General features: G+C 38.2%; 1 protein-coding gene across 1 annotated transcript in view; it reads left to right on the top strand.

The window, feature by feature from the left end:
- The window catches only part of LOC124283121 (alpha-(1,3)-fucosyltransferase C-like), a 32,355-nt gene that overhangs the window by 8,540 nt on the left and 1,920 nt on the right, over positions 1-21,895 (top strand). The window contains exons 2-3 of the mRNA XM_046719150.1: positions 17,634-17,648; positions 18,045-18,065. Of these exons, the coding sequence (XP_046575106.1) occupies positions 17,634-17,648; positions 18,045-18,065 (36 nt within the window). The remainder of the gene's footprint in view (positions 1-17,633; positions 17,649-18,044; positions 18,066-21,895) is intronic.

The raw sequence follows: 21,895 nt of genomic DNA, 5'->3' as shown, positions 1-21,895 counted from the left end.
TGTAATTTTGATGTTGTGCGAATGCTACAAAAAGAACAGTCAACTACTGAAGTAAACATTCAGCAGATCCAAGGACAGCAGAGAGATCCCGTCTGTAGACGTCGCTACCGAATCATCGACGCTAGGATTCGATCCTTGAAGGCCGACCTTCTTGCCGACAGACTTACCGACTTGCATTACACAGACCTTGTGTCAGAGTTGCTTCATCTTGGCTGAACATTTAGATTACTTTAGTGCAGATATAAAGTAGTTTTGGCAAGAAGAAATAACTGGACTCATCTGATACTTACATGTTGTTACATTGACTAAATAAATATATTGTCTGCTATATATCACACTCTGTTTATAATTGGTATGTTAATCTCGAGAACACTGGGAGTGAAGTCACTCATGTAGAAAATCACCTCCCTTTCCCCGGACTGTCGACAAGTAATTTGGACGGATTATTTCTTGTTGTCGACAGTCCGGGTATAAACCCCTATTTTGCCGAAACTAGTGTCACGTGATCATCTACGCCCCGCCCCCCGCGCCCCTTTCGTATTAAGGGCACCCCGTGCGTCACTGAGTACATGCAATGATCTTGAACGCGCCGTTAAACCCCATTTCACCTGGCAACACCTCTATTTAATTACATTAAATCGTGCCCAACCAGTTCACTGTGCATTGTTATACCTACAGCATAATTCACGTGTATTCACCCGTGGATCAGTACTGTCTTTACTGCACGTAGAAGTACTAAAAAGGCTCCTTCAAGTCAGATCCCCCTTCGATCATAAAAGAAAACAAACTCTTGGGAACGTCTTTGTATTGTCTGGAGCGAGACAACGTCCTCGCTACATTACTTCTTTAAGTATGATTAGAAACAAGTAATGACTGTGCTGATTTTATTTGCGTCATAACACAATTCACGATCTGTATAATAATTAAAGAGTGAAGTGTACCTTTTTAACGACTATCAGCTAATGATGCACCAAGTACATGAGGTAGGTTTGTACATAATCGTGACTGATTCTGTCAATCCAGTGATCATGAGCACCAATCACGATACGATGTCTTCTAATCAATTCAGTCCATTCAGTGACCTCAGATGGTTTCTGGACCTGTATTCTTACCAGGAATATCGACAAGTTAAATCAGAATTTAATAGGCTCGGGGATCTTTGAGTCATATGTTTTCATGCTAATGTAGTTGTGTAAACTGCACATGATCAGGTGATGCACGAGTTATGATATCCCGAAACACTATGTATTTACTTCTTAATACTTCGACCATGTATGTCGATGATACTGTTGGACTATCTCCATGCTTTACATTGACATGTTAGCCAATGACAACAATGTCAAGATCACGGGATCATGTTTCAAGTCCACATACACATGCTGAAGTACACAACAGGTTCAACCTCTTTGACACCTTCCTGTACATTGACTTTTACATGCACAGTTATGAAGCTGAAGAAGCTCCACGGAAACCATTTAGTCTTAACTTATTTGCAGCTTTATCAATTTTACAAATTTAATGTAATTTTACCAAAATTATGTTTTTATAATTCAGCTATATCATTTGAAGATCATACATATCTTTGGTTGGCACTGCATGCATGAAACACAACAATTCAACTGATGTCAGAAGGAGATATGTTTTGATAAGTGTCAATATTGTTTATATATATGTGTCACTTCACGCTCCAGCTGCAATGACATGCTGTGAAACCCTTAAAGTTGATGGATAATAATATGACATCCTAATGAAAGGTTTACAAGTGACATTATGGTGTTCCATTTTCTGTTTACAATGTGAAATATTACGACTTTGGTTTTTTCTTTCTATATTTTACACCGGCAAAAGATATGACTAACTGCTCAGAAAGGCGTTATGGTATCTTACCACCAAATATACACACCCGTCATATACCTCTGAAATACACAGTATTCCCAATACATTCCTTTTGATTGTAATATAGGTGATGTAATTTCCGACTCTTTTCTAAGTTTACTTGGGTTCGAAATATGAATATTTCCTTAGGTGGGAAAACATTTGTAAATTTGCAAGTTTTCAAATGTTTGCATGGCTGAAAACCTTGTGCATCATTCCGGATATCAAGGGTATGAATTTGAACACATTGTATATGCTCATGTTACCAGTACTAAAACAAAATGGTCACAGAAAATCTGGGTTCACATTGTGTTATTCACATTGAGGTTTGATAGTTGGTTAGGCTATGCAATATGTTGTTACTCTCTCCTGGTTTATTGGGTGGTCACTGACAAAACATTACAGTTTGCAACATGTTTCGCATCCATGCATTATACAGCGCTGTTCTTGATTCATGATTCATGCATTCAATCAAAAACAAAACATCTGTAAAAATACTTGTGATCGGAACCTGCTTAAAACTGCATTGCTCACAGGTACTTTCACACAGTGTTGTTTTACTTTTCAAAGTTCTTTTAGGTAAGTTTATTTTCAAATGTATTGATTTAGTATTTGAAGCAACGCTGCAGGTTGTCTGGAGGTCTGGACGTATCAACGCATTAACGCCTTGAACAGATACCACCCATCTTTCCTCTATTTCCACTACCCCATGGATAATTGAAGAAAATAATCATCCTGATTAAGAGATCGCACAAGCAATCGTACATACAATGTACTTGGATTAACCTTTCCATATTCCATAAGATATCAAGCAAATATTCATTATCATAAATACACAACGTTTCTTGGCTACTAAGAAGCAGCCTAGAAACGTTGTGTTGGAAATAATAAAGAAGTTGTAAATCCATTCCATACGTTGTTATGTTATCTTCCAACTTCTAAATGCCCATCAAGCATCTACATGTTGATCAGTTTACAGTGTAAACATTATGAAAATTTACCCATGAATAAATATAGTGATTAGGATGTAAACACACACAGAGAGAGAGAGAGAGAGAGACACACACACACACACACACACACACACACACACACACACACACACACACACACACACACACACACTGACGTAACCAGGAAAAACCGGGAGCTTATGGTACAAACAAAAAGTAAGTCTCTTCATTCGCTACTCACTGTGTTAGTGAGAAAATAATCAATTGATCCTGCTTAGGTGGATTTCATCTTGAATAGCCCCAGCCCATACAAATGCAACAAAGATAATAATAAACAAACGCACGCACAAAACCCAATGCCATAAAAAGGCTACACAGCGTGCAAGTTTAATATTGGGTCTAACAACAGTTTTTTAATGTGGGAGAAATTCAGAAACATAGATATGGTCTTGAAGAAACAATAAGCATATCCGGAGCATGTTTGGGTCCATAATTACAGGACCCTGGCACGTTATACCAAGTGGAAGCCTCTGAAAATAGGAAATTTTGATAGCAATATATAACTCCGTATATACTGAATTAGCCCCAGTGAGTTATGAGATTCAGAACTAGACTGGCTTCATTTTGGACTATTGCATTACAGAAGGGGTTGGGCCGAAAGTTTGGAGTATGAGACGGACTACTGGCATGTGTAAGGTCCCAGCGATACAGAGCGAATGTGGTTCTTACAAGGAGGGAAACGCATTTAAAAACCTTAATCCTAGTAATATTAGTATTCGTATTTCGGAAACTAAATATATAGATCTGGGCAAGCAGGAGATGTCCTTCATTTGAAACACACTCTGCTGATCACAGCTGGTGGCTTCGTTATATCTGTTGGAACAATGCAGTTGACTACAGCTGACTTGGTAATGTTCATCTAGGTGAGGTCTGTCAATATGTTAAAGCTGACGTTGTACTGTCGACGTGCATCAGCTGATGAAGATAGTGATTGACGTGAGCCAATTCCATGATGCGATAACTAATGTCAGTTCATTCACTCCCTGCTTGAAGGACAACGTAGTCATGCGACATATGGAAATCGGGAAAGGAACGACAGTTGGCCTTTTAGTATCCATCTAGACGAGGTCACTCAATACTGTCAATATGTATAGACGATTCAAGGTTTTCCGCGCAAAATATAATTCTAAAGCGTCTGTCAACGTATATACCAACTTCTGTGCGTGTATGGAATAGCTGATATTAATTAAATGCAGCTTGACAGTTGGCTCTCTGAGGTACGACTTATGCAGAGACCAGAAAAGATATTGGCGACATACATTCTGTTGTCAGTAATAGCATTTGGAATGATCTACAATAGATATCATGAGACTGACTATGCATTTATTCATTAACCATTCTGGCAGCTTCACAAATATGTTAATTGGGTCCAAATTGATCTTCAGCAACCCATGTTGTAAGAGCGAACTAATGTGATCGGGTGATCGTTGTCACTTACTTGTTTTATGCTTGCCATCGTATCCCACTTGTGAAGATCGATGCTCATATTATAGTGTCATGACCATGCTATGTGTAACTGTTTTGTGTATATCATTACATATTACTAAAACCGAGGTATGCATATTTTTATGAACGTTACAGTAGAAGCAAGATGTTTATATGAATATTGTCTAGGAATTTATTTTTGAGTTGTCCACAAAACTAGGCACTTAACTAAAGCAGTACGTTTCTTTCGTAATAGATCTTCATCAAATATTCCTCTGTTCCTCTGTGATAAGGTTGCAAATAAGTTAAGACTAAATCGTTTCCGTGGACCTTCTTCAACATATCTGGGCATGTAAACACCAATGTACAGGAAGGTGTAGCTGCAAGAGGTTGACCCTGTTGTGTGCTTCGGCATGTGGATGTGGACATGAAACATGTTCCCGTGATCTTGACAATGTTGACATTGACTAACATGTCAACTGACAATACACTATGACTATTAAGAACAATAGACACGAATTGATATGAAGGTAATGTTGCTTGTGTTATGATGACATGACTGTGTGTATATTTGGTGGTAAAATACCATAACGCCTTTCTGATCAGTGTGTCATGTCTTTTACAATGTATCAATGATTGCCGGTGTAAAATAAAGAAAGAAAACCAAAGTCGTAATATTTCACATTGTAAACAGAAACAATGGAACACCATAATGTCAATTGTAAACCTTCCATTAGGATGTCATATTATCATCCATCAGCTTTAAGGGTTTCACGGCATGTCAGCGCAATACTGACACTTATCAAAACATATCTCCTTCTGAGATCAGCTGAATTGTTGTTTCTGCTAGAATGTCAATAAACGCACATTTGTATGATAGTTCAACAGTATCTTCGACATATTTAGTATTGTTGATACTTTGTAAAGCATGGAGCTGAAATTATCTTATGTTTTGCTGATCTCAATACAAAGTACCAACCTTTATTTCCTTGTAATGGTTTTTCATGCATACAGTGCCAACCAAAGGTATATATGATCTTCAAATGATATAGCTGAATCAGAAACACATAATTTTGGAAAAATTACCTTTAATTTGTAAAGTTCAACTCATATTTTCTCATCAAATGCCCTTTCTATTAAAACTGACCTTTGACCTTACCAAAATATTTTTGCGATGAACATATATGTAATATTATTGTCCACAATTTTACATCATGGTCTGAGCATTCCAAAACTACTATTTTGATGAAAATCGGTCAAACCAAACCAGAGTTATTAAATTAAACCATCCAGTTATCGGTTAAAATATTGCCATAACTGACATGACATGTTGCACCTTAAAAGGGCCCCTACACGGTAGTCACGCACGGTAGTTGATGACAACCGGTTTTAAATCAAAGCCAAATCATTCCTGATTGTGAAAAATCACATTCCATTTGGTCGCCAGAACTGCACCACATTTTCACCATTTGGGGGGTCTGGCTTCTAGGCCAATAACCCATTTAGCACGAACTGCGGGGTCCTGTGGTAATCCGTGCATTGTGACACCATCGCCCGAACCCAAGGAGCAATTGACGACAAAGCAACGATTCGGCATGTCGTCGTTGATGTCGAGAAATCATCAAAATGATGAGCGTGCTACGCACTTTCTATACAACTAACTGAAAATCGTTCCTCATATGACGTCACTGCAGTGCTCTGGCGACAGAGTTACGTAACCTGTCTGTGGTTTCGTTGGCGGGCGAGAGTGAAGCAGGCGACTTTTTGGCAACTTTTAATCGCTCGGTATTAATTAACCACAAGTTTTTTAAGAATGGTGTTCCGCATAAGTCTAACCACAAATCTTTCATATGTAATAGTTAAATGAGTACCAAAAAAACAAAGTTTACTTGTTCTTTAAAAGACACATCATTTGGTAACAGCTGCAGGTGAAAGGCATATCACTCGTTTTTGTGGATATTGATGGATACATTCCTCGAACAAAGTAATAGCCTGACATTGTTCTTATAACTCTTATCTGTTTTAATTTTAATAATTGCATTTTGTTTTTATTCATTTGTCGTAGCATTCAACAGAATCATTGTTTTCGTCGTGAAGTAATGAGACAGACAACATACACTAGGGCGTGTGTGCGAATTATGATTTACATTGGCAAACTATAAAATGTCTAGATATTCTAGTTATAAGTATAGGCAGATCGCCTGATTTTTATTTAGTTTCAAAATGCATACAAGCTATGATAATAAACTAATTAGGATTATAAGACCAAATATAAAGACGCACGTTGACTAGTATCTACATACTGGTAAGTGGACGTTAACCATGTGAATGTAACAAGAAATTTATCGCGCAGTATTGTGACTTCGACCCCCACCTCGCTTCCGAGGAAGAAATCGTTATGTAACAAGTTGTGTCATGCCAAATCCTGTTGGCCATGATTCAAATACATATTTAACTACGAGTAGAAAGTAGTCCAATAGGATTTTGCATGACATATCTTATAACATAACAATTTCTCTCGTGGAAGCGAGGTGGGTGTCAATATAACACTACTTACAATATTATTGTCACTTCCACCACAACCTCGCTTCCGAGAAAGAAATCGTTATGCTTCAAGTTGTGTCATGGAAAATCTTTTTGGTCATCAATCATATATGTATATTGTACTACAACTAGTAAGTAGTTTTGATTCTTTAACTTCCGCGAAGCGATCTGAACACATTTAAGATATCGTTCCAAGCTTCCACAACGCTCGCTTCGCACTCACAAACATAACCCATTTAGTACGAACTACGGGGTCCGGTGGAAATTAGTGCATGGTGACACCATCACTCGACCCCCTAGGAGGGCAACGCAACGATTCGTTTTGCTTTGAGTAAGTTTCGTTGTTCAGACCATCCTTTAATGTTGGAATATGGGCCAAAAGTAAATATAAAACAACATGAGCGATTCTGCCCTCTGTGTATTGTACTTACCATTGAATCAGAGTACCAATTCTTTATTGAATGTTCATTTTACTGTTATCTGAGAAACAGCCTGCTCCCACAATACTACATAAATAATCCATGTGAAACTAAATTTATCAACTTATTATTGTCTTGCAATTCTACAACTGTTAACAATCTTGCTAAGTTTATATTTCTTGCATTGACAAAAAGAGCGAAGTTTTTGAATATAGAGTATAAGATTAAATGAGACATTGTACATGTTAGCATACAGCTTAATATTATATATGGCGCTGGATTGTATTGTCATCTTTATAATTGTATAACGGGTCGGTGGCCCTTGTACGAAATTAACTCTCACTCACTAGATATAAGCTTACGATGACACATACTTAAACTAAACGTGACAAAATTCACTTTTCACCCAAAACATTGAACATTTAATATGTGTTCACCACTGCAATTTCGACTAGTCAAGTCCAAAATTGGAAATCTCATATTTCCAAAATTGGAAATTTTTGGAAACATCATCTTTCCAAAATTGGAAATGTCTTGGAAACATCATCTTTCCAAAATTGGAAATGTCTTGGAAACATCATCTTTCCAAGACATTTCCAAGCTTGTAAATGTGGATTTTTTTCCAGTGCATGGACTCTGCCAACTTGGAATCATTTTGAAAATGATGGACACAGAACTAACAATAATTTGGAAGGTTGGCACAACAAAATCAACAAGTATGCCATGAAGACACATCCGAATGTAATTTTGATGTTGTGCGAATGCTACAAAAAGAACAGTCAACTACTGAAGTAAACATTCAGCAGATCCAAGGACAGCAGAGAGATCCCGTCTGTAGACGTCGCTACCGAATCATCGACGCTAGGATTCGATCCTTGAAGGCCGACCTTCTTGCCGACAGACTTACCGACTTGCATTACACAGACCATGTGTCAGAGTTGCTTCATCTTGGCTGAACATTTAGATTACTTTAGTGCAGATATAAAGTAGTTTTGGCAAGAAGAAATAACTGGACTCATCTGATACATACATGTTGTTACATTGACTAAATAAATATATTGTCTGCTATATATCACACTCTGTTTTTAATTGGTATGTTAATCTCGAGAACACTGGGAGTGAAGTCACTCATGTAGAAAATCACCTCCCTTTCCCCGGACTGTCGACAAGTAATTTGGACGGATTATTTCTTGTTGTCGACAGTCCGGGTATAAACCCTTATTTTTGCCGAAACTAGTGTCACGTGATCATCTACACACCCACACACACACACCCCCTCCACCCCCACCCTCCCTTTCGTATTAAGGGCACCCCGTGCGACACTGAGTACATGCAATGATCTTGAACGCGCCGTTAAACCCCATTTCACCTGGCAACACCTCTATTTAATTACATTAAATCGTGCCCAACCAGTTCACTGTGCATTGTTATACCTACAGCATAATTCACGTGTATTCACCCGTGGATCAGTACTGTCTTTACTGCACGTAGAAGTACTAAAAAGGCTCCTCCAAGTCAGATCCCCCTTCGATCATAAAAGAAAACAAACTCTTGGGAACGTCTTTGTATTGTCTGGAGCGAGACAATGTCCTCGCTACATTACTTCCTTAAGTATGATTAGAAACAAGTAATGACTGTGCTGATTTTATTTGCGTCATAACACAATTCACGATCTGTATAATAATTAAAGAGTGAAGTGTACCTTTTTAACGACTATCAGCTAATGATGCACCAAGTACATGAGGTAGGTTTGTACATAATCGTGACTGATTCTGTCAATCCAGTGATCATGAGCACCAATCACGATACGATGTCTTCTAATCAATTCAGTCCATTCAGTGACCTCAGATGGTTTCGGACCTGTATTCTTACCAGGAATATCGACAAGTTAAATCAGAATTTAATAGGCTCGGGGATCTTTGAGTCATATGTTTTCATGCTAATGTAGTTGTGTAAACTGCACATGATCAGGTGATGCACGAGTTGTGATATCCCGAAACACTATGTATTTACTTCTTAATATTACGATAAATGGATTTTTAATTTTCGTCATTTGACGAAGCAAAACACGTAACAGGCCTCAACGCGGATAAGTCAGACGGCAACAGCAATCAGGTGTTGCAAAATGCTACTAACACTTTTGATTGTTTAACAATGCCTAACAGAGCAGACAGTATAAGTTAAATATAAGTCATATGCAGTGATAATATAACTGTAGAAATTCTTCAAAGGCATTTAGAAGTTGGTGTAGTAATACAACACAAATCTGATAACAACGTCTTGATTTATTTTTCACAACGTTTCTGGGCTAGTTGTTGCCCCTTCTTCAGGTGGATAATGGTGATAGTGTACAGTACAGTATATATATAGAAGTACAGGAAGCCAGATATATAAACTGAGTATATACAAGGGAAGAAGGAGGTATAATTAAGTATGTACGAACAATGCAGTGAGATCAAAGAGCAGAATACAATGAGGGTATGTATTTACAATAAGTTCAAGGGTGTGTTTACATAGCAGAGTAGTTAAAGCAGATAGAGTTTGAGAGTCTGTGATTTCTGGGTGATGAACCAGGGAGGTAAACCCCTTGATCTCTGTTGATCTCAGTTGTTATCCGTAAGATTTGTCTTATAATATAACTGTAGCTTCACATTTTACTGATCGCGTTAGTCTTCACCCGTTCGGGTATCTGAATTTCTTGGAGGGATCGGTGTCGGAAATAGACATCAGCCCGTAGGTCCGACCGATATCTTAAGCTGTAAACCTGGCAAATGGATCATAACAGTGAGATTATTTTGTAAGACAGCTTTAAAGTACTCGGCTCGATAATCGGTCTTATTGACCCTCAACTCAACACAGTCTACACCACACGAAGGAACAGTATTTCCCAAATTTACCTACCCAAGTAAATGAAAGTTTCATCCGGCGGCCATATGAACAACGTCGGAAATATACGTTTCATTTGACTTTGAGAATTGCACACCTTCCAGGGTGTGTTGAAATAAACGAACACTCAACTGTGTATTTTGATAGGTATGTAAATCTGGCCATTGTTTTCATGTGCTTTCTAGCATGTGTAACAAACGTAAATGCTGTGAATGTAGGACATGGATTTCAATACCCTTGATATCTCGTATGACCAGAGTTAGATAAAATATTATAGATGTCAACTTCTTGTTTATTCTATGCACAATGTTTCTGGGCTTTTCCTTGCCCCTTCGTCGGGTGAATGGTGACTAACAGGTATACATGATATATATACTAGTAATGTACATGAAACCAGAGTGAATTTAAGCATGTATATACAATAAACAGGGGATTATGAGATGAAAGAGAATAGATATACAAAAGCAGATATGATGTTGTTACAATTGGTGATAGAAGCCGATTGGGTCTAGCTGATGTACAAAGAGGGGCGGGGGGTTACAGTGGATTAAGAGGTGATAGATGAAACCATTGAGTCTAATTAATTTGCCAGACATTGGGTAGGTGAACTCCTTGATCTCTATTAATCTGTGGCGTTAATCTTTTGATGCTGACTGACTCTGAGATCTTGCGTCGTCGCCAGTCATGGATGTTTGATGCTATGATGGTTGTAGCTTGCCAGCCAATGGAGTGTGATGGGTTATTCACAATGTGTTCAGAAAGGGCTGACTTTAGGTCTGATTTCAGCACTGAGGTTTTGTGCTCTTTGAGCCTAATGTCAAAGGTGCGGGATGTCTCTCCTACATAGCTGCTACCAGAGTCACACGTTATCTTGTAGATGGAACCCCTTGGGTTGTGAGTGGTGTTAGATGAAATCCATCTTCCATTGGCCTTCAGAATGGTTTTAGAGTCTTGTTTAGTGTATATACATGCTTAAATTCACTCTGGCTTCATGTACATTACTAGTATATATATCCTGTATACCTGTTAGGTACCATTCACCTGACGAAGGGGCAAGGGAAAGCCCAGATACGTTGTGTATAGAATAAACAAGAAGTTGACATTCATATTATTTTGTCTTATACTTGAATACCAACTTCTATACGCCTCTCAAGAACCTCATCGGAGTTAGTTTTTTCATATATTTAATACACGCGTAAATAATAATTATTGGTAATGGGTAAATAGAGTGTTACAACATTGGCACTACTTTAACGTGTATTTCAATGGTGCGGTATTATAACTGTCGGTACATGATGGACTGAGATAATTACTGACTGACTGACTGACTGACTGACTGACTCACTGAGTTTGGTTTTACGCCGCTTTTAGCAATATTCCAGCAACATCACGGCGGGGGACACCAGAAATGGGCTTCACACATTGTGCCCATGTGGGGATTCGAACCCAGGTCTTCGGCGTGACGAGCCAACGCTTTAACCATTAGGCTACCCCACCGCCCCCTGAGATAATTAGAAACACATGGCAAAGTGATACTCATGACTGAGCGGTGGAGTCTACTAATGCCTACAGGGAATAACGCCTACAGTCTTAAATAAACAATCTTACGCACCAGTGGTTACAAATTGTACTGCTTCTACCCTTTTACTAAAGTGGTAGGCCCCACTGCATTGTGCACTAATGCCTACAGGGAATACAAAACATAGACTTTTAAATGAAACGTTTATAAGATTTATTCATATCATCATTTTCATGTAGGCATTAGTAGACCAAACCGACTGAGCACTTACAGTGTTCCCATTTTGCCTACATCCCAAATTGCCTACACTCTTTATCAGAACAAAGGGCTGCACTATCAGCGCGTGTGCCTTTCTTGACCCACACATGAAGTCCGTTTAAACGATTCATTTATCGGGCAGACAGACAGACAGATAATTTATTTGAGTCTCACCTCAACATCATACATATGTACATAGAAGGGAATAATAAAACGTCAGCCAATCTTTACAGACTTATGAGAGACTATATAGCATATAAAATACAAAACTAAAAGAATATAGGATATATAATACATATTTACAGTACCAAGTTAAGAGTATGAAAGGACATGTCATCGCCGTAAGATACGATAGCAGGTTTGGGCTGTATTAAAAGACACTTGTGGATTGGACAGTAAAAATTTGATCTTATCAAAGTCACTAAAGGACATAAAACTAACAATAAGCTGCTCACATTTACTAAAAAGGACATCTCTTTCAAAAGAATACAGAGGACAGTGCAGTAAAACATGACACTCATCTTCAATAAAATCTTTTCAGTAAAAACATGTACTGTACTTTCCTTTAGAGGAGTACAATTATAACGTCAAGTTTCAACTCTTAGAGGAGCAACATCACATCTAAAAATTCCTAAAGCACGTCTATAAGAGCGAGACATGTGGCTAAATAAATAAAATTCAGGATGATATTCATCTTTAAAGGTAGCATAAGTTATTACTTTTGCTAAACTTAGGGCCATTTTATTGCAAATCACTGGTCATTTGGGCCTTTTCAAGACTGAAACGAATTTAGGAGTTTGGTAGGGTAAAATGTCCAAAATCAAGACTGTGCGCACCCTCTGGAAAGTATACTTTTATTGTTACTTTCTGGGCATTAATACATTGTGAAATGAGTCATTGCATTTCAGGGTTCAAATCCCCACATGGGCACAATGTGTGAAGCCCATTTCTGGTGTCCCCCGCCGTGATATTGCTGGAATATTGCTAAAAGCGGCGTAAAACCATACTCAATCACTCACTCACTCACTCATTGCATTTCACAATAAGATATTTGAAACAATGGTAAAAGTATAATCTGCGTACATGCATTATGAAGAAGAATTAAATTGACTAATTAAAAGTTTTACTAAAAAAATCCATTTTTTTTAAAGAACAAACAAACATTATTTCTGACAAATTTCAATGAATGGAGTAGTTTGTTAGCTCCAGGTAAACGCATTAAAGAGTATCTGATGTATGCTTCATTGTATGTTATCATTACAGATTGTATAATGAGCAACTGACTTCCCATATTTCTGATTTGAGTAAAAACAAAATAAAACAGGGTGCTGTCACGTAACCTCGATTTCTAAAAAATGGGACCACTTTTGACCACCACATCATGGCACATCATAATCTGCAAACAATAAGCATTCCAAAGAGCTATAATATGTCCATACAAGAGATGCTGGCATTAAGTCGACTCTAAACCCTAGCCTACTGCTCTCCTAATGATTCAGGCAAATGTTTCAGTAGCTGATAATGGATATTATCATCACCTGCTGCAGTATCATGAGCTTGCTCAAGCGCTGTGTGAAGCTCATGTAATGAAAACAGTTCATTGTTTTCTTCACCGTTATGTGAATGAAAATTAATTTTTGGGAAGGATCTCGCCAATTTTATTTGCAATTTTACATTTAAGAAGTTGTCATCATAAACACCATAAACAGACTATAGATAAGCCGGGGGGAAATTAAGAAATATAGGTATGATCTTGACAAACACATGAGCATAAGCGGGACATGTTTCGACCCGTAATTACACGATCCTGCCACGTTACACTAACACGTGGTCTCCGAAAATAGGTAATTTGGATTGAGAAACAGATAACTCCATTCAATCTGAAAATGAGCCCCGGTGAGCTGGGGTATTCAGAACAACTGGAAATCTAGATCTGGTTCTGTGGACTTTTGGATAGCAGCTCGGGTTGGGTTGAAGGGAAAATAATGAGGTTCTGGGACTACAAGAGACACTACTGGCACCTCTAAGGGCCTGCGGTGCAGAGTGAATGTGACTCGTGCTTTATTGTTGTCTCTTGCCTTCACCGATTTTCTAAATCACAAGTCAATTTGTTTGCATCCCGTACATTCCTCAACGGAATATTGTAGATCAACAATTGCAGACCGTCTTTTTTTCTGTATATACTAGAACTCAGTTTCAATATTGTTCACACATCCAACAGAAATGAGTCATGTATGGCACTCACAGCTATCAGACATATTATGTATTACACACTGTCCAAAACGTTTGTTCTGTACAAACATCCCGTCCATTTGAATGACATTTGAGGGACCTAGAGGTCCTCTGCTTGTTCTGAATCATCTTTGAAAATTTGAATCGTATATTCATAAAAGGGTAAATAAAAAATCCCCAAGACTTATGATTGATTCTTCATGAGAATAGCATGCTTACGCCACATTTTTATTCCACTGTTTCCCGGATGCACCAATGCACACATAGAGGATACTAAACGACCTTCCGTGTAATACCATTTTTATTAAACGAGTTAATGATTTGGTATCTGATACTAAATCTTTCACGAGTTTGATAAAAATGGTATTTCACGGAAGCGAGTTTAGTATTCTGTTTATTATTCTCCAACATAAATTGATAGAAACTACCTACAGTGTGATGACTCTCAGCTTTCCGCGAATCAAGGAAGGTCTAATACCATTGTGACAGAGGTATTAGCATTGTGACGTCATAACTGTAAATTATTATGACGTCAAACGTCTAGCGGTATTATACTTGTGTAATATTGACGTTTATTACCTACGAGGGCGAACATATCGTGGGTTCATATTTTTCATACGATGCCCATTGCATGAACAATGCAATGACGTCACGTTTCTTCTGTGACGTTGCGTTCTACATGCGGCGACGGCGGGTACACAGCCTATGTTTGAAAGTAGATTTGGGTTATTTTCCTCAATTTGAAGACGAATATTATATTCGTGCCCATATCATACCATGTTTACGACACTCGTGCCAAAATATCGGTATATCCCTCGCTCTCGCTCGGGAAATACCAGCATTTAGGCACTCGTGTCGTAAACATAGTATGACATGGGCACTCATATAATATCCTCTATAAAATTCTAAGATGCTTCGGTGAAAGATCAAAGGCGCCGACAGTACTTTATCAGACGATAATGTGCACTTTTTGCATTACGTCACAATATATTGGCGTCACTGCGCCATTCTAGTCTGCCCCCTCGTCATCGAACACTTTTGCATTACGTCACAATGTAAGCGACGTCACGATGCATGTCGGGTGTCATCGCCTCGTACAACCTCCTACAGTAAACTACTCCATTGCATCCCGTTTCTTGGATGCAGTTGCTTCACGCAGCTAGCATCACTGGTGGAAACATTACGTTTATGTTTTCCGACGGTTAAAATGTCTCAATTCGACTCACAAGTTTTCAGCGAAACGGTGACGTTCGCAATGTTTACATTCCCCTAATGCAATCGTGGAAAGTCGCTTGACTACTCAGTTTCATCTGGATGTACTGATCTAAACTTTTTTGTGGTAGTAGAAATGCGAAGTTCATATTGCCCCATATGGTTTACGTTAATCACAGATGTAATTAAAATAATTTAGAGAAGATGTTTAATCCGAACGTAAACCGTCATGAAACTGTTTATCATTTGATGTTTGTGGTAACGTTCTTATTAACGATATATATAGTGTGTGTGTGTGTGTGTGCGCGCGCGCGCGCACAGACACATCAATAGATCAGTGCGTCAGTTAGCCCTGAGCGGGGATTCTTAATTAAGGTCACCGACACCGTCATTTGTTTTCAAACTTAGATTAATCGTAACTATCCTTAGAAAGTATTAAATTTGGCATCTTAGAAAAGAAATACAGTTCGCTCTACCACCATGTATAGTGTAATAAAGCACACTTTCGCCCTGAACTATTATAACGTTAAAGCACTCGGACGCAAGCGTTTCTTTTATATTACACTGCAGTATCTTCCACGGGGAGAGTAATAACCACGGGTATAAACTAATGAAGACAGTAGAAAAGTTTCATATCCCTGTTAACTTCAGCCAGACACGACAATGCTTGAAGAAACAACGGAAATGGAAAAGTGACCAGTATAACTCAGAAATACATTAAGAATATTGTGGCTTTGTAGACGTGGCGTTAGCAACAGATGTTCTTCTGAACTTCTATTCTATATCTGCATAGCAATCTGTCTCATATTTGTTATGTGTAACGTAACGATTTTCACACACACCTGGCATTGCCACTGTAAAAGCAGTGAAAATGAACAGAACTATTCCAAGCTGTGTGTGCTTAGTATGATGAGAACTGTACTGTAGTGTTGTACTGTAGTGTTGTGCTGTAGTGTAGTGTTTTACCGTAGTATTGCACTATGTAGTTGTATTGTATTGTTGGACTGTAGTGTTGGACTACAGTGTTGGACTGTAGTGTTGTACTGTAGTGCTGCACTGTAGCGTTGTATTGTACTGTTAAACTATAGTGTTCTATTGTAGTGTTGTACTGTAGTGGTACACTGTGTAGTGTTCTTCTGTATTGTTGTTCTATAGTGCTCAACTTTGTTGTTGTATTGTTGTACTGTAGTGTTGTACTGTATTGTTGGACTGTAGTGTTGTACTGTAGTGTTGTACCGTAATGTTCTAATGCATTGTTGCACTGTAGTGCCGTACTGTAGTGCTGTACTGTAGTGTAGTGTTTTACTGTAGTATTGCACTATGTAGTTGTATTGTATTGCTGGACTGTAGTGTTGGACTACAGGTGAGTTGAAATTGGGTTTAACGTCGTGCTTGAGGATATTTCGCTCATATGAAGACGTGCATGCGTGTGTATGTGTATGTGCGGCTACTTGTACTAGCCCAGATTTAAGCTGGTTTTATAGTGCCAGCCTACTGAGATACCATGCCGCAGTGAAGCATGAATACCCCACTCAGACACATTATACTGACTCCGAGCCGACTAGTCCTTGTTCTACCCATTAATACCGAGCGCCAGGCAGGGACCAACAAGTAGTTGGACTACAGTGTTGGACTGTAGTCTTGCACTGTAGTCCCTTAAAGCTAAATGCCTGAAGGCACTCGATTTGTTAAAGGTGGTCTCCAATTCAAAGTGAGGAGGGGATCAAACTACCCTCCTTCACTTATATAGATCATTGGTGCGATCTAAACTTGATTATGGCTCGATCGTATATGGCGGAGCCTGCAAAAGCAACCTTAAACTACTTGATTCTGTTCACCACCAGTGAACTTCTCCAGTTGATAATCTCTATGTCCAGGCAGATGAGCCTTCTCTTACCCAACGCCGTATAAAATTATCTTTACAATATATTACCAAAGTATATTGTAACGAGTCTAACCCTGCATTAAGCTGTGTCTTCAGTCCTCTTTATGAGGATTTGTATAACAAAAAGTCTTCTCTTGTTCCCCCTCTTGGACACAGAATTAAACCATTTATTTCTGCTGCTGGCATTGAGCTGGAGAATATATCTCCTTCTCGTCTTCTTTCTTCTCCTCCTTGGCAATTGGTGAGACCAGCAGTTGACTTAACATTAACCACATTTAAAAAATCAGAAACTAATGAGTTACAGTATAAACAAGAATTTAATCAATTGAGAAATAAATATAATACATATAAATCCTTATTTACAGATGGGTCCAAGGATGGTGGCGCAGTGTCTTGTGCCACTGTCATTGGTTCCAGAACAATATCTTCTCGATTACCAGATAATAGCTCTATTTTTACAGCAGAAGCAAACGCCATATTAACAGCCTTAAAATATATTCAAAAACACCCTAAATGCAAACAATATATAATCTATTCAGATTTTCTTTCTTGCCTTCAGGCTTTTAAAAATCTTTCTTGTGAACATCCACTTTTAATTCAAATTATTGAATTATATAGACATCGTCTTTTGTTGGTTACCCTGCCACGTTGGCATTTCTGGGAACACAATGGCTGATCTTGCTGCCAAGGCAGCACTCAATAAATCTGTGACACCACTTCTTATTCCATACTCTGATTACAAAGCTAGCATTAGAACCTACATCCGTGATCTGATGCAAAAGAAGTGGGACACCCAAGTAAGTATCAATAAATTACATGAAATAAAACCCTATATCGGTTACCGTTACTTGGGTTGTCAGTCCAGATTTAAAGAAGTCATCATACGACGATGTCGTATTGGCCACACAAGATATACTCATGCATGCCTATTGAAAGGTGAGGATCCTCCGTTTTGTATCCCTTGTGATGAAAGAACCACTGTCAAGCATGTCCTGTTTGACTGTGTTGAATTCTCCATCATAAGGGATAAATATTTCAACATCAAAACAGTAAAGGATCTTTTTAATAAAGTTTATTATCATTTAATTATTGATTTTGTAAAGAGATAGATTTGTTAAATGAATTTTGATATATGTTTTGTAAATAGCTAAAGTTTTATAATTGGTAGCTCAGATTATCAACTTAGATTGTTAGTGGCTGTATCCTCAAAGTGGGTTGAAGTACCGTAAATTTATTGTCCTCCTGAGAGGGTACGTAAGTCCCAAAACTTTCAAAGTACAATTTTCACGTACCAAGTTTTTAAACGGAGTATTTTTGTTCTTTAAATTTCGGCTAAATTATCCTACAATCGCCAGCGGCTGAAGGGATGGTGTAAATCCAGCTAGGCTCCATGCAGGTAGCAAAAGTACCTTCAGTTGTTGGCAATCTATAGCCCGTGTTTTATATTGTATTGTCTTCTTGTTTTAGCTTTGTTCGCTAGTTTTATATTATATCTGTGATTATCTAGTATTTTTACTGTCCATCGTCGACAGGTTTTAATCTTCAAAATATTTTCACTTTTTATTGTATAAATTGTTTTCGTCACGATATGGCTGCGATATTACCGATGTGACGTTAAATATCAACCCACTCACTCACTAAGGCATATAACTTGTCTTCAGTACCTGGTTTGTCAAATCCTTGTGTGTCACTGAGATCGGAAAGCACATTTTCTAAGACAATGCGTTCCAGGACATGAAGCATCCAACATTATTCTTAATAATATGCTGTGTCAAATTATTTGTTAATTTTGAAAAAAAACAAACATACTTATCTTTATAAGAGGTGGGCCTGTCGCCTTAATCATTATACCTATCTCGGACTAGTGTTTTCCCATACCATGAACTTTAAAAAGGTGAGGTGAGGTGAAATTGGGTTTTACGCCGTGCTTGAGAATATTTCGCTCATATGACGACGTGCATGCGTGTGTATGTGTATGTGCGGCTGCTTGTACTAGCCCAGACTTAAGCTGGTTTTATAGTGCTAGCCCACTGAGATACCATGCCGCAGTGAAGAATGAATACCCCACTCAGACACATTATACTGACTCCGAGCCGATCAGTCCTTGTTGTACCCATTAATGCCGAGCGCCAGGCAGGGACCAACAAGTACCATATTTTAACGTTTTTTTGGTATGACGCGGTCGGGGAACTTTAAAAAGAGTGTTATAGATCTGAAATCACGTGCTTAGCAGGCTTTTATTATGTCAGTTTCCCAGAAATTTGGAATTTTAACCCCAAAAATATATCTTAAATTGTTTGATTCACAAATCCAACCGATTATGCTTTATGGGTCTGACATTTGGGGATTTCAACGTCATGAAAGTCTAGAAAAAGAACTACACCTTTGATCATGTAAAAAAAAATTAAATGTAACGCAAGCATCACCAACTGGTATTGTTTATGGAGAATGCGGTAGATATCCGACATATATGTAAATTAACAAATCAGATGTTTAAAATAATTGTTTAAGATCCTTGGAATTCACGAACAAAGAATCCCAAAACTAGCTTATAACATTCATGTACATTTAGATGATAGGGGTAAGACAACATGGGCGTCTCATATTAGAAATCTTTTATTTTCTCATGGCTTTGGATTTGATTGGTTAAATCAAACAGCTGGTTATATTAATCTATTTCTTAAGCATTTTCGAGAACAATCTGTCAGCCTGTATTATCAAGAATGGCATTCCTGTCTAGACAATAGTTCAAGATATTAGTTGTATAGATCACATAAGAGCTTAATTCAACCAGAACTATATCTATCTGTAGTGACATCTAGAAATATCAGACGCACAATTGTCAATTTTCAATTGGGCTTGTTAGACTTATCAGTATATAAGGTCAGACTATTTTCAGCAGAGAGACGTTTAAGGATATGTCCATTATGTAACTCGGCTATAGAAGATGAAATTCACTTCGCTTTTGTATGCCCACATTATTCTGATTTAAGAAAAAAGTATATCCCAAATAATTACCTGTCAAAATATCCTTCAAATGCCTTTGTTTCCATTTTATCCACCAAAAATCAAAATGAAATACGTAATCTTGCGATTTATGTAAAGCATGCAGTTATCTTTAGAAGCAATATCTTATCTGAACTGTAATTTCTTTTGTGAAATGTCTGTAACACGTGCTGTATATTTACTTGTACTACTTGTATATGGGCCGGAGGCCTTAAGTACAATAAATATCTTTGACTTTGCCTTTGACTTAAAAAAAATATATGCACAGGTTGATGTTTAATATCTAAAAACAGACACTTTGAGTTCTGTGATCATACCCCGCGTTGACGTTTTGTACTGTAATAATGAGAAAGATTCGGTTCTACCGCTATTGTATTTTCATCTTCAACTGTAGCAGCTCTTAACAGAGAAGAAGGACTTTCGCGTTGAATATTACCTATTGTACTAAAAATCTGATCGAGATGAATGCACAGCTCTTGATAGGGAACTATATCCGGCAATTCTGATCCAGTCATTGCTGAGAGGGGTAATGATTCTTTTCCCATTAAGCCGAGCGTTCTCGCTAAGTGTTCCATTCAACTCATTTAGTTGAAGCAAGCTCCATTAGGCTTAGTGAACAACGCTATCATAACCATTTGGCATAATGTGGCGGTTTTTATTTTAAAATATCTTATCATTGTTTCTGTCATGACTTACATTAGTCCTTCGCTGGTAATACGTTTCACCACAGAGAGCGACTATGAGTTGCCCACATGTGTTATCACTAGAATGAAGTAGTTGAATAGACTGCCCATTTGTTATTCCCGGTAGGGTGACAAACATGTTACAGTGAGAGAGGGAGTGAGGGAGTGAGTTTAGTTTTACGCCGCACTCAGCAATATTCCAGCTATATGGCGGCGGTCTGTAAATAACCGAGTCTGGACCAGACAATCGAGTGATCAACAGCATGAGCATCGATCTGCGCAATTGGGAACCGATGACATGTGTCAACCAAGTCAGCGAGCCTGACCACCCGATCCCGTTAGTCGCCTCTTACAACAAGATAGTCGCCTTTTTATGGCAAGCACATGGGTTGCTGAAGACCTATTCTACCCCGGATCTTCACGGGTCCAAACATGTTAGATATACAAAGGTACTAAACCATACTTTCAACATGTACATGCTGGGAGTGATTATTGTGGTTGATGCGGGTGGTTCAAATTTCCACACTTGGTTTATAGATATATTTAAAAATTATAGGTTTTCTGCAACGAATGTTAAAAACAGTATATGTTTGGTTTTTCAAACCCAATGCAATTCTGGCTAAAATCAATTAAACTTCGCTATATGGTTCGCGACAACTGGATGTGGCGTGGCTTTCGATGAGAACCGTGATCAATTTAGTAGTCTTTTTATTTTTCTTATTTCACGGTTACTACCAGATTAGGTGCATACTTATACCCCTATCACACCAAACTCGTTCTCAGTACGTCCTTGGCAAATGTTTGGATCAGGCTCGAACTGTGTGCGAACGGACTGGACGAAGTGGCGCCTGTTTACAGTGACAACATACTTAAAAGAGATTCCCGGCCCGTTCGAACGAAATTGTCGGACTACGGACGGAATTGCCGCACTTCAATCT

This window comes from Haliotis rubra, unplaced genomic scaffold (genome assembly GCF_003918875.1).
Source record: "Haliotis rubra isolate DU_JTF1 unplaced genomic scaffold, ASM391887v1 Scf31, whole genome shotgun sequence".
Taxonomy (NCBI): domain Eukaryota; kingdom Metazoa; phylum Mollusca; class Gastropoda; order Lepetellida; family Haliotidae; genus Haliotis; species Haliotis rubra.
This window is presented reverse-complemented; position numbering and strand designations above follow the sequence as displayed.